This window comes from Numida meleagris, chromosome 25, assembly GCF_002078875.1.
Source record: "Numida meleagris isolate 19003 breed g44 Domestic line chromosome 25, NumMel1.0, whole genome shotgun sequence".
Classification (NCBI taxonomy): Eukaryota; Metazoa; Chordata; class Aves; order Galliformes; family Numididae; genus Numida; species Numida meleagris.
In genome coordinates this window covers 4,617,025-4,630,818 of record NC_034433.1, presented here as the reverse complement: position 1 = coordinate 4,630,818, position 13,794 = coordinate 4,617,025, and the positions used below count along the sequence as shown (strand labels likewise).

At 59.2% G+C, this 13,794-nt stretch overlaps 1 protein-coding gene across 2 annotated transcripts in view; it reads right to left on the bottom strand.

Moving 5' to 3' along the window:
• GRM4 (glutamate metabotropic receptor 4) overlaps positions 1–12,023 on the bottom strand; it is a 41,683-nt gene extending 29,660 nt beyond the window's left edge. Inside the window, exons 1-2 of one of the 2 annotated variants that reach the window (XM_021377465.1) lie at positions 11,822–12,023; positions 4,623–5,366 (exon numbers count right to left, since the gene is read on the bottom strand). In XM_021377465.1, the coding sequence (XP_021233140.1) occupies positions 4,623–5,141 (519 nt within the window). In that variant the 5' untranslated portion in view covers positions 5,142–5,366; positions 11,822–12,023. Of the gene's footprint in view, positions 1–4,622; positions 5,367–5,780; positions 6,301–11,821 lie in introns of those variants that run through there. The other variant, XM_021377467.1, reaches the window with a different exon arrangement.

The following is a 13,794-nucleotide window of genomic DNA, read 5'->3' as shown; positions in this document are numbered from 1 at the left end:
GGGTTGAAGATGCTGGGGTTGGGGTTGAAGATGTAGATGGGGATGGGGTGGGTATTGGGATGGGATGGGGTGAAGATGGGGTGGGGATGGGGATGGGATGAGGATGAAGATAAAGATAGGAACCTCCCAGCCATTCCCGCAGCATGCTGCGTCCCATGCAAGCCACCAGGGACCATGGGAGAGCTGCTGGGCTCTGTATGGAGAACATGTGTGGGATTATCCCCTGGTCCAATCCCCGGTGGGAAACATACCTCAAACATACCCACTGATGCACAGACTGTAACAGGATGCTGTATTCTAGCAAACAAACAGAAAGAGCTTTTCTCTCTCACTACACTACCTTGGATGGAAGTGAAAATAAAATACCAGTTCCCAAATGACCATTTGATAGATTTCCTCAGCCTTTTTCCCCCTCTGCCTTTTTGATCTCCTGGTTTACAATAGCCCAACTCCTGGCATCAGCTATTTTCTCAGATAAAAGACAAAAGTTCTTTCAGGTCCATAAAAGCAAAATGTAGGCAGGGAATTCGAGGTTCTTAGAAAGAAGAAGGTTGCAGGTGGGGGGAGCTGGCGATGCATCTCAGCTGCAGGTTTGGGCACAGCACAATGAATGAAGGCAGAGGCATTGTGTGGGTCCCAGCTCCACACCTGGGTCATCGCAGCCCAGGCTGAATGCTGCAGTGTGGTGGGAAAATGAGTGGGATCAGATCTCCTGCACCCCAGGGCTCCTTTATCCCACCCAGAACAAGCAGTCACCCTGGGATAGGAGGAAAAAACTCCTTCCCCCATTACTTTGGACAAAAATACATTGTCAGCATTGTACAGAAACACCCTTAACCTCCAGAAGCATCCCCAGGTCAGGGGAGCATGGCAGGGGAGCATCTAGGAGCTGGAATGAAGAGCGCAGATGGCAATGGTCCATTGTGGTCAACCTCAAACACTCCCCTGATGCCTCCACCACAAAAGCACTGAGTTTTCACACCCACCTGATCACCACCAGCTTACGAGCTTACATAGTGCCTTGTCTGATAGTGGAGGAACAGAATTTGTTCCAGATTGGAAAGGATTTGACAAAGGTGACAACTTCAGTGCAGCCCCAGCGGAGATGCAGGGATGCAGTGCCCCACGGTCAGCGCAGCAGCCCCCCCCGCTCTGCGCCAGAGATGGGGTCAGGAGCAGCTAATTCCCTAACCACAATTATTAATTTCATGCATATCTTATGCAAACCTCTGGTTCACCGACAAGATGGAATTGATTTAATTAGAATTTCCATCATTGAGCCATTTGGATGGCTGCTTTTAATTAGGGAGAGTGCAAAGCGCCACAGGGGCTGGGGGGGCTGCAGAGCCTGCTCGGACCTCAACCCTATTGGTTCCCCAGCTGGAAATGGAGGGCAGGTACCCAAAAACCGCCCCACCATGGAGCTGATAACAAACTCCTCTGCTTCCCAGACCAATGCCACCGACTGCTCCAGGATGGCACAGCCACACTCAGAATGGCCTGGGTTGAAAAGGACCTCAAAGATCACCCCCCACTTGAGGGGACACAGCTCGGGGCAGGGAGCAACGAGCTCCCATCCTGCCCAGCAACCCCGCAAACCAAGCACGTAAATCAAATCACTTTTTTTTCCCCCAGGAGAGCAGCTTCCAACCCAGCTCAGAGCAAAGCACGGGGTGCAGGGAGTGGCTGCCATCCCTCATCGAGCTCCTCGCCAGCCCTTCACCCTCCTCCTCCTCTCCCAGGGCTGGGGCAGCCCCGGGGGCTGCAATTTGTTTCAACAAACCCAGGGAAGAATGAGGAAATGAAGCGGCAGGAGCAGAGGGGGTGATTAATCAGAGCGTCCGCCGGCCGGTTTCCACCTTCCCGTCTTCATGAAGGTTATTTATCCGCTAAGTAACAGCGCGTGGTGTGGAATGCAATGCTCCTCCACCCCCCTCCCATCCCAACGTTCACCCCACGGGGTCTGCACCTGCCCTACATTCCCAGCCAGCGAAGCTGGTGTGCACGCAGGCAGAGGAGCACGCGCAGCTCCCGCACCTTGCAACGGGCCGCCGTCCTCCCTGAGGTGAATTATTCATGCTGTGCAACACCCCTGTGCTAAAAGGAGCTTGACGACTCACTGCAACACAGGAAAGGAGTGCCTCGAAGCGCTCGGTGCGCCCACTCGCCAGGGAAGAGCTTTGCCCTGGGTGAATGCTCGCCACGCACCAGCTGGGTCAGCACCGGATCACAAAGCACAGCCCAGCTCCTGCCACAGCTTTTGGGAGGTCCCATTTGCTGCAGGGGATGGATTTGGTTTCTTTCACATCGCTGTGGTTGTTTGGGAGAAAGTGGGTAGCGCTGAGGCTGGAGAGCCAGCAGACAGGGGTGGGAAGGAGCTGGAGCGTGCCAGAAAGCTCTGGCAGTGACGACAGAGAGATGCTATCATAAGGAGGCGAGAGCAGGGATTTGGGGGGAGGATTTTCTGCATGCAGAGCTGCGAGGAGTGATGAAACCAGCTTGGACAGAGGATGCCGCATCTGCAAGTTGTTCCACTGATGTACAGCTTTAATTAGGTAGTGGCATCTAACGAAGGACACGTTATTTATTTATGTAGCATGGAAGCGACAAAAGCCCTGCAGGGTTGCGCCAGCTCTCACTGCCAATGGGTTTGGGCTGGCAGAGAAGGGATGAGGATGGAGCAGACCTGGGTGCAGGGGAGGGGAGAATGGAATGGGGCTGGAGTGGCTTGGGGGGGGGGGGGTACCGCTGCCACAACCTCACCCTGCATACAGGGGCTCCCCACCATGCCTCTATCCTGGCTCTGTTCAGCACAGTAGGTGTCCTGGCTCTTTGCACCAAGGGCTTCTGCTCTGGCAGCAGCTGGGTGCACTGTCCCAGCGCCAAACCTCCAGCTCCAGCCCAGCAGTGAGCATCACCTCTCAATGGAAAGCGAAAGGCAAGGTGAGCACAGCAGTGCCTGGGGAGGCAAATGCTTTTCTGAACCTCAGAGCAGAGCTGCCTGCGCTTAAAGGTCAGTGGCAGCGCGAAATGGAAGTTGCCTTATTTTCATTTTAAGCATGTCCGTGCCATAAACCCACTATTTGAATAACAAAGAGCAACGGTGAGCAGGCAGCGCGGGGCAGAGCGGGACCTGGAGCCCTGCGGGAGCAATGTCCCCATCCCCAGGGCCTGGCGGGGAGATTGGGGCTGCAGTGGGGACACTGAGGTTTGTGACACGGCCTCGCTGGGCCACCGCCACCAGTGCCATGGTGCACTGGGGGCTCAGCTGCGTCCCACCTGCGTGATCACTGCTGCTTCAACCAAGCATCCAAACTGGGGGGAGAAAGGGGAAAAATAACCCAAACCCAATGCAGCTCCCTGCACTCCTCCGCCTGTCACTCCACTGACTCCTTTCTCCCTGCCTCCCTCTCTGAAGCAAGCGCTCAATCTTTTTTGTCTCGGCAAATAGCTTTTAAGTTCCTCCCGCTCCCTCTAATTTATATTATTTTAATTATTGAATAGCCCTCTCACTCGTCGCTTGGAACATTAACACGTTTTTAAAAGGGACCCAGAAAAATCAAACTCCATCAGCGATCTGTTTTTCAGGCTCTGCTAACAGCCTCCAGCCCTCCCAGGAGGGCTCAGCACTCCGCACACCAGGCAGTGCGAGGATGAGGAGGGGTAGGCAGCCAGCCCTGCGGGAAGGGAGTGTTTGGGGGGCTCAGAAAGGGAAGGCAGCACCCAGAGCACGGCTCGGGGCATGCAGCTCTGCGGGGTGCACAGCCTGTTTGCATTGCTCTCTGCTTTTTGCTGCTAAAGGGGCTCTTGTTCAAACACTTGTGCTAGCCCCAGGACATTGCTGCGGATAAATAGACGCACAGCGTGGGGGATGTAATTATGAACTCCTCAGTTTTCCTGAAGCTGGAACAGAAGGAGAGCCAGCCCTCAGATGATACCATGGCCCCAGAAGAACTCTGCTCTCCCCACACACCCTGGCCAGCAGCAGAAGGCAGCGGTGTCCCCACGTCGTGCCTGGGCTGGAGCAGTGTCCCCTCCTGCCATAGCTGCCTTCATCCCAGCAGCAAATGCAGCTCCAGCAACCTGGCAAAGGTGTGACCTTACATGTTGGCTGTGTAATCCAAAACCTCCTTATCGAACCACCCATCACCATAGCCTGTGTTGGGATGGTGAGTACAAAAACATAGCTGCTTCCAACATGAGCGCTCTCTGTCTTGGGGGTTCTGAAGATCCACCAGGACCAAGCTCTGAGCAACTCACTCTGAGATGCAGGTGGCAAGAAGGAGCCCCCCAGGCCCCGTGGTCTCATCTTGCACCCCATCCCAGCCATCATCATCACCATCCCATCCATCCCCTGCAAGGCGGCCTCCATCCCGCATCCCTGCTGACACCAGGAGTGCCAGCATCCCACCCCCTGAGATAAAACCCTGCTGCTGCTGCTGCATTGTCACCGAGGGAATGGAGGAGGGGATCCCTGGGGACATGGGGGAGGCAGGAAAATGGTTTTAAAGACGCTCGTGAGAGTTCCTGCCTGCCCCCAGCCACGGAGGAAGAAGGAAGCGTGAACAAGCGTGGTGCTTTCCCCGCATGGTTGTTTTCGCCCCTATTTTTGGGACCCCTACCTTGAAGAGCCGCAGGATGTTGGCCACCATGATGGAGACGGAGCTGCCCGAGGCACCGATGACGCCGACCACCCTCTCGGGCTTGGTGATGATGGGGGGCCCGCCGTTGACGCAGCGCACCTCGGTGCTGTCCTTCTCAATCAGGGCTTGCACGAAGGTCAGCGACTGCTCCAAGGCGTGCGTGTCCCGCGAGCACGTATCCAGGATGCGGGCACCCAGGGTGATGTTGGGGAGCAGGTCGGGGTCGTTGTTAATGCGGTCCAGGGCGAAGAGCATGGCCTCCAGGCGGTGGATGCCCTTCTCCTTCTTCAGCTCCCCGCAGGCTTTGCCCTCGGCACCCCGGCCGTGCACGGGGAAGAGCCCCCCGAGAGTGATGTCCCCGTCGATGCGGATGGAGTTCATGTGCGGGTAGCCCTGGCCCTTGGGCTTGGCGGCATCCCCGGGCACCCAACCCCAGCTCCAGGCACTCAGGAGGAGGCAGAAGGAGAGACGCTCCATGCAAAAAGAAGCCCCGCTCATCGCCAAAGCCGTGCTGGGGCAGAGTGCGCGGCCCAAAACCCGGCAGCGGTCAGGCAGGCAGCATGGCTCCGGCGGCTCCGTCAGTGGTGCCCATGGGTGACGCCAGCCCCCAGGGTGCAGCGAGTGGTGGGGCTGCTATGGGGTGTTGGGGCTGGCATCGCTACGCTGGGGAGAGGTGGCAGGGATGTGAGCCCAAGCGGAGCTTCGGGTCCTTCCTGCAGAGCCCTTGGGAGGGAGAGGGGGCAGAGGGAGAGAGAGAAAATTAAACAGGAGCACAGAGAGGGATTTATCTGTTTCAAGATTTCATCAGAGAGTCCAGTGAAAACATTTGGGATTTGGGATTTTTTTGCATCCAGGCAGAGATGCTCACTTAGTTCCAGGAGCGGGGCCAGGTGGGAGGCTGGACAGGCTGCAGGGAGGATGCAGCTTCCATCCCATCTCATCCCACCGGTGCCTCTCAGGAGTGCTGGGGGTGGGTTGGCCCAAGTCTCAGCACAGTGCTCAGAGAGGGGCAAGCCCAAATGCACCCACAGCCCTGACCCCTCCTGCCCTAGAGTATCCCTCCTGCCTGAGTCGCAGCCTCCTCACATCCCCAGCCACAGCCCTGCCACATGCAGGCTGCTGCCATTAGCGGCTTACCTTCATCCCTGCGCAACCGAGGCCAAGCAATGGAGGTGCCAAACAGCTCAATTCCCAGGGACAGGGGAGCCCAACAATTTCCTCACCGCCTGCCATGAGGGCATTGCCATCACCAATGCACACCTCGAGCACCATGCTGCAAACCAAGCAGGCTCAGAGCTGATCTAGGGTTTAAGCAAAAGCTGATCTGGCCGTGCACTGAAGAAACCAGGAATTATGTATCCGAAATGCCCCCCTAAGCATTGCCACTCTTCAGTCAGGCTGCTGGGCTCTGCATCGGCTGCTGCTTTCTTGCAAGCAGCAGTTATCAACAGCTTTCAGCAGCAAATATCGACATCACCAAGGGCTCGCCTGAGCTGCAGGGAGGGTTTGGCTTTCTGCCTGCACCAGGGAGGCGAGCTGACACTTGGCTCAAATTAAAAGCAGCTGAGAGCAGTTGGTTGCAAAGGTGCTCAGGCCCCGAGCTGGGTGCCCGCAGGGGAGGAAGGAGGAGCAGTGGGTCAGAGCCTGCCCTGGGCTTGCTTGGCATCCTTCATCGGGACAGCACTGTTTGTCAGGCTGTGCTCACACCCACACCTGCAGCCTTCTGTCCCTGGAGGTGCCCCTGCCCCAGCAGCATGCCCCTGCCTCAGTTTCCCCTTTGGGGTGGGTGCTCCCTTGCAGCAGCTGCTGATGGATGCTGCAAGGGCAGCACATGATTAATGCAAGGCACCAAAAAGCAGAGAGTGCAGCTGACAGATGCATTCCCCAAGTAGGACGGGCTGGAATGGCCCAAGGAACAGCTTCAATTAAACTCAGCTCTAGCACAGAGCCCAGCACCTGGCACCTGCTGGGCTGGACCCTCATGAGCCTCATAGGGGTGGTGCTGGAGCTGAGCCCCTTTACACCTGCGGAGGAGTCTCAGAGCTCCACAGCCTCACCAGCTGGGAGGGCCCTTGCCTCAACTCACCTCCATGAATTATGTACATCCCTGCCCTTCGGAGCCACTTGAAGGCCCATCTCTAAAGCGTTTCTGACAGCTGGGGCTTTTAAGACAACCAGAGTTACCCAGTGCTGAGCTCTTTGCTTCCCAAGGCAGCAGTCGGGGAGTGCTGCAGCATGAAAGCCGCCCCAGCTTCAACACCACCTCCCAGGGGGACAATCCCACGGGCACAGCCCTGGAGCACATCCATAGGGATGGGGAGTAGGAGAGGGACCATAGCTCCACGGGGACAGTCCCATCTCCTCGGGGGCTTTGCAAGCACCATCCCATGCAGGGAGCAGGGCAAGGGGAAGCACCTCCTGCACCCAGGAGCTGCAGTTGTGTCGCTTCTCGTGCCCTCACCCCAGGAGCCGCAGTTCTGCTGTTGGAGCTCCATGTGGCCCCGCTCGGAGCAGAAGCTGCCTCGCCCCAGCCTGCAGCCCCCAGAGCCCACAGCCTCTGCCTTTCTTCTTGTAAGCTTTTCCCTCTCTGCTCTCTCCCTTTTGTGCCTCCTTTGATCACATAATCTGAACGAACGGAAGGTAAAAATATCATGGCAGACAAGAAAAAAGCGCAAATAATGGGGAGGGGAGGGGAGAGCTGGTTCAAATCCCTTGTTGAATCATTAGGGAGACGCAGCCTGAATTACCGCACGAGCCTGCGCTGCAAGCAGCCCGAGCACTCATCGAAAGGGGCAGGAGATGAGAAGCCATTTCTCCAAGGCACATCCCCTGGATGAGAAGCCCTAGCCCTAGGAATCAGAGCAAGGAGGAGGTGGATCCATCCTCCCCCCAGGGAATGGAGGTTGCATCCCCTCACCTCCTCAGAGCAGCCCTTCCCAGTAAAGCTGGACCTGCACGTCTGGACGGAGAGGCACACCTGTACCGAGCACTCGATGGGGTGGGGAACACACCTGTGAGCAGCAAGGTGGTGGAGCTGTGCTCCTGGTGCTGTTTGCACAGCGGGGCTCACCATGAGCGAAGAAAAACATGCACGTTTGCAAGCACCTCGGTGCACATATACATCCCGGGCAGACTAAGGAGCAGAGCTGCTGCCTCTCATTTCCAGCACGTGCTTTGTTAGTGAGGAATGAACCCTATCATCACTCTCATCCCAACCCTGCAATGCTCAGATCTGAGACCTGGCATAGGGTGCAAGGACTAATCCCAGCCAAGCACATTTCCAGACCCAGCAGGAAATCCCACGGATTACTGCCTTGCTTGGGTCAGATAAATCCAACCAGCACCAGGAGCTGCAGAAGCGGGCACTGCTGCATCTCGCTGCACCCCAAACCATGGTGGGACAGGGAGAGCCAAGGGAGCAGGAGGACGTGCCCCAGCACCCTGGGGACGCGGAGGAGGTGCTGCACGGTGGCATCCTGCTCCCCTCTAGTGGTGGCCGTGCTGCCGAGCCACCTGCCAACCCTGTGGCATCGCCATCCTCGCTGCCAATGCCCACTGAGAAACTGTGACCCATCCTGGCACAGCCTACCCCAGCCACCAGCAGGCTTCAGCTCTTGCAGCTGTGAGCACTGCACTGGAGCTGCAGCGAGGCACAGCTGGGGTGCACCAGATGCTGCAGAACCCAGCGTGCCAGAGGCACTGGTGCACCCCCAGCTGCAGCGCTCGGAAGATGGACCCTCAACCTCAGCAGAGCTCTGCTCCTCCCAGGGCTAGAGTCATAGACTCATGGAATGGCTTGGGTGGGAAGGGACCTCACAGATCTTGTAACAAGCAGCTGGCAAGCAGCAAGGCTGGTGCACCTCCAGGTGAGGCAGACGGATTCCCCTCCCTGTATGCACCGCCAGCGATTTTTGCAAAATTTGCCTTCCCCATCCCAGCGCTGCCATAGAGCCAGGAACAAGCAGACAGAAGCCCCCTCTGTCTGCAACTGCTGCAGCCAGGAGAGCAGCCTCAAAGCCCACAACCCAGTGCCCCAGTACGTGGGGCTCAGCTGGAGTCCCTAAGCGGGGTGGGAACAAGAGGCTCCCAGCCCTGCCCTGGGAGCAGAGCCACCTCAGCAGCAGGGATTTTGCAGCAATATAAAAGCTCCTTCAAAGGGAAAACCGAGAAAGAAAGAAAGAAATGGGCCACTTCTCTCTGCCGCTTGGCTCCCTGCAGGACTCCCGGTCAAAACGAAGTTATCGCGCTGCCACGAGCTCCGTGCAGCCCTGGCTGCTGCAGGCAAGCGGGTTCAGCTCTCATGTGCCCAAGTGCAAGGTGAGCACCAACCACAGCAGCTCCACCACTGCGGGCAAAGCCGAGAGGCGCGACGTCCGCGTCCCACGCAGAGCTGGAGGCTCAGTGCACGACGGCAGCAGGCTCCCACCGCATCCCGCACCCACCCCTCCGGGCAGACCCACTGCCATGCCCCCACGCTGCTGCCGCCCGCTCGCTGGCATCTTTTTGGGAATCAAGGCTGTTTCTTTGCCCACCTGCTCATGCTTCGGCAGGCAGGGACAGTCGGCGCGCAGCACAATATCCCAATTAGCTCACGCTAGCTCTTCTCCACTTGCAAGCTATTGCAAAGAACTTCGCTTTGGCTCCTGCTTTTTTTAATTGCAAAGCCTCCGTGAAGCACAGCAGAATTTGGACGTGGTGAAGGAGGGGAGGCCGGCTTAAGTTCTCTCTCACCAGGCAAAATCTTAAGTATTCAGGTCGAGTGCCCCAGTGCTCACAAAGCCACAGCTCAGCAGGCAGCAGCAAGCAGAAACCCCAGATTTTAACCCCAAAACTCACCTGATCCACCCTGGGATGCAGCCCCTTCAGCAACCCCTCGATGGATGCACAGACTGATAGATATTGCAATGCTTGCACAACCCCAGCCCTGCCGACCCGCTCGGCTCTACGAGGTCCTGCAGATGCCGGGATCTGCCACCGCTGCACTCGGTGCTTTGCAGGAAAAGCTGATGCTCCCACTCTCAGCCCCACAGATGTGGGGACAGCACCAGCCCCATGCCAGCTGCCACCACCTCCACGCTGCCCCACAGGCTGCTGCAGTCCGATGGAAGCAGCTCCCACTGGGCGCGGATCACTCCAGGAATATTTATCACGCTATATATATATATATCCTTAACTGCAGGCGAGCGCTCTCCTTCCCCCTCCCTTCGCAAAGCAGGCCACAGCTAATCCCTCACTTTGAAGGATTGGCTCGCAGCAAGGGGAAGGCGAGGAAGGAGGATTCGGCTGCAGAGCATCAACGGCAGCGCTGCACCTCGCCGGGCTCCCGCTGCACCCAGCAAGCGGCTCCGAGAGAGGAGCCCACAGTTCTGCACACTGGGACAGCTTGGAAGGGAAGTGCAGCTGAAATGTCGGTGCCCAGCGGTGCCTGCAGTGCCGTGCGCTGTTTCTACTCCCCATCATGCCAGCACCCTGAGCTCCCCCTCTGTCAGCACCAACCGCTGCCTGCACCCAGCCCTGCAAACACAGAGACCCCCGTCCTCAGCCAGGTTTGGTGCGGGGCCACCCAAAAACCCAGGGTCACCCCGAAGAGGAAGCCCCACTGTGAGATGTGAAGCCCAAGAGCAAGGGACCATGCCCACGGTGGGCTCAGAGTTGGGGAGGGCGGAGGGAGCGGGTTCGTGCATGTTATAATTAGGACCTGCCACTTCTTCAAGCCGTTGCCTTTCTGGGAAGAGCTGGAAGGGGGTGGCTGAGCTGACAAATCCATCCTCCTCCTGCCTGATGCCGAAGTTGAGGCACGTGACGCCCTTTTTTGGGGAGCCAGTGGGCTCCTCCAAACGGTGATGCTGTGCCCTGGGATGCAGGGTCAGGCTGCGGCTGCAGCGCAGCTTCAACTCCTGGTGGAAAACCCACTGGGAAAGCCCCCCTCTGCATCCCTGGGGTGCAGAGAAACAGCTCCAGCTCGGAGCCTGCTGCAGCCCCCCAGCCAGATCCGCCCATACCCCCAAACCCCGGGCAACCAGAGCCCACTGCTGCCCTCTGCACGGGGGAACCCGTGCATCCCCTCCCTCACGCGCCGCAGCACAGCAGAAAAATCCCTGCTCCCACCCAGGGAAGGAAGCGAGCTTTTTCTTTTGGCACTTCTCTTGGCATTTGCCTGAGCTCCTCGCTGCATTCAACAGATCGGTTCCGTTCCATCCTTCCCCGCCAGCACACAGCCAGCGCCGGCAGCCCCTCCAACCCCTCCCCAGCCCGGCTCTGCACACCCCCAGCCCCACATCACCTACGTGGTGCGGTTCCCCCTCCTCACCCTCTCCACCGCAAACACCGCTGAAGGCAGCGGCTCTGTCCCTGGGGCAGCAGCACGAGAGTGGCCGGACTGGCAGAGCACGGCCAGCTCATGGCACCGGGAGGAGGAGGAGGAGGAGGAAGAGAGCGGTGGGGCCGTGTTTGGAGGCGCTGGGAGAGTTCTCCGCTTTTTTCCCACGGCTGCCAACTTCGGCTCCCGCAGCCGCACCGCTCTCCCAAAAAAAAAAAAAAAAAAAAAATCCAACACCGAGAGGCGACAGAGGAAAACAAACCCGGGAGCTGCGTGTATGCACAGCGGCTCCCAGCCCGGAGATGGGGCTGCTGCAGCTCCGGGTTAGGCTGTGTCCCCACCAGCCCCCCTCAAGCTGCAAAGGAGACTCCCACCCCCGGGCTCCCTCTGCCCTTTGGTCAGCTCTGCGGCCCCGGCCGCGCTGCTGCGCCCGCTGCGGCGATGTGAGGGCAGCACCCCCCGCCCAGAGCCCCTTCCCGGTCGCTCCCCCCACCTCGGGCTCAGGGTAGGGCCGTGGGGTGCCCCCTGTCCGTGTTCCCCAGCGCGGGTTGCGGCGCGGAGCCGAGGGGCAGAGCATCGCTGCCCCATCGCTATTAATAATGCAGTGAGGTGGGGAGGGTCCCGACCTCTGGGGACAAGCTGTGGCCGAGGGGGGAGGGGAAGGAGGGAGAGTGGGGGGCTCCCTGCTGCAACCCCCACCGCCGCAGCCCCCCCCCCCCTTTAATAAGAAATTATTTAAAAAAAAAAAAAAAAGGAAAAATTCCTGGAGCGGAGAGAAAGAGCGGGGCTGCGGGGAAGGGAGGAGGGGGCAGCCCCTCTGCAGGAAGGTTTGGGTCGGGGGGGGACGCCCCGCACTTACCCGCGGGCAGCGCACGAAGTTGGCGGCGGCTCCGACCCCTTCTCCGGCCGCGGCCGCTGCCTCCGGCCCCGGGGGGGGCTCGGGCAGCCAGGGGGGGCCCTGCGGCATGCGGAGGGGACGAGCCCTGCCAGGGACAACCCCCCCCGCAGCCCCAGCCCCGGCCCGGAGCCGAGAGAGCCGCAGCCGGGCGGGAACCGCCGCGCTCCGCAGCCGCGCCGAGGAGGAGGAGGAGGAGGAGGAGGAAGAGCAGGAGGAGGAGGAGGGCTGGGGCCGGGGAAGTTTTGCATGAAGAAGCGCTGGGAAGCCCGCCGCGGGGTTTGCCAGCCTTTTAAAGCAGCAGCGCAGCGCGAAGGGTGGGGGGGGGATGGGGGACCTCACGCCCCCCGTTGCACCCCCCCGGGTCGGGGAGGGGGGATCAGCTGCACCCCCGCCTACCCCCACCCCCGGCAGTGCGGTCACCGCGGCGGCGGGAGGAGGACGGAGCTGACGCCCTCGTGCCCCCCGGCCCTGTCCCCTCCCGCCACGGAGCATCAAGATGGATTTTGCTCATCTTTGTCCTCTCCTCCCGTCCCTTCCCATCACCTGCAGCCATCGGCAGAGCCATGAACGCAGCAGCAGCACCGACAGGCGCCCAGGTCTCCCACACCTCGTGGGTCACGTTCTCTAATTTCGGCATTTGCAGAAGCAGAGGAGCGTGACACCGAGGGTACAAATGCAGCAGCCTCTGCCAAGCCCCGTGGGACCCCCCCGTGCCAGGGGTGGGCCTGGGACAGTCCCTGCACCAGGCTCCAGCTCCCGCTGTCTGCACTGTCTGCCGTCCCCGAATTTCACCTTCCCACAGTGAAATCAGCAGAACACCACCCCGGGCTGCTGCCCTTCTCTCCAGCCTCTTGTAAAATGATGCCGTCACCCCACTCCGTGCACGTTCCCATGGATGTGCTCATGCATCACCTTTTTATTTATTTATTTATTTATTTTTGCTATTAAACAACCCACGGGGCTCTGGCAGCTCTTAGGAGCCCGTGGTGTCACGTCGATTCATTAATCTAGAGAAAACACAGCCCCCTAGTAATGACCATTGACACATTAACTGCTCCAATCCATCACGGTAATGAGTGTGAGATAATCGGTCACTGGAGCACTTGCAGAGCACACCTTGCACGTGCCCAGATCCCGCAGACCCCACAGACCCCGCGCACGGGGGATGCTGCAGCTCCACCTGCCCCAAACCAAGAAGCACAGCCCTTCCGACACTCATTTCCAGCCTCGTCTTCGCTGAGGGTTGATTCGTGTTCCCTGCTCGGAATTGCAAAACGCCAGCCCTGGGTGGAAGGACGCAGCAGCTCAGGGCTCGGTGCTGGCAGCGCTGGCGGCCGGCCCCTGTTTGGGATGCTGGAGAGGAGCCGGTGTTCCAGAAGCGCTCCGGACTGCCTGGCTCCCAACACAACGGCCTGGCCAGGCACTGAAGGAGCTACGTGCTGCGCTCTCCAGCAAGATGCACTCTCCTGGAAAGCTGGCCGGCCGCCCTCCTGCCATTAAATAAGTGGCAGTATTCCCATGGAGTCGGATGCTCACGGGATCGTGCCCGGAGCGCTGTCTCCTGCAGACAGATCAAGCTGTTGCAGTGAGCTCATTTACAGCGAGAGCCGGAGTGGTTCTCATTGGCATTCAGCTCTGGGGCAGGGGAGGGCAGCCCTGGAGGGGGGATGGGCCCTTCCAGCCCCCCATGCACACACCCAGCCCCAGTGCTACCCACTGCAACCCAAGCAAATGGACTGCTGCGCTTTGCCTTCTCCTCAGCTGATGGGGAGGGGACACAAGAGGACAGAGGACTGTGACAACCCAGCTCTGGGCTGTGCTTTGCCCCGCTGATAACGAGGTCCCATCCCCAAGAAGGGGTTCAGGCCAGCAGCTCTCACCCAGCATCTGTCTATCTTTGGGGTCCGTGGGTTATTTCCAAAATAAGACTGAAA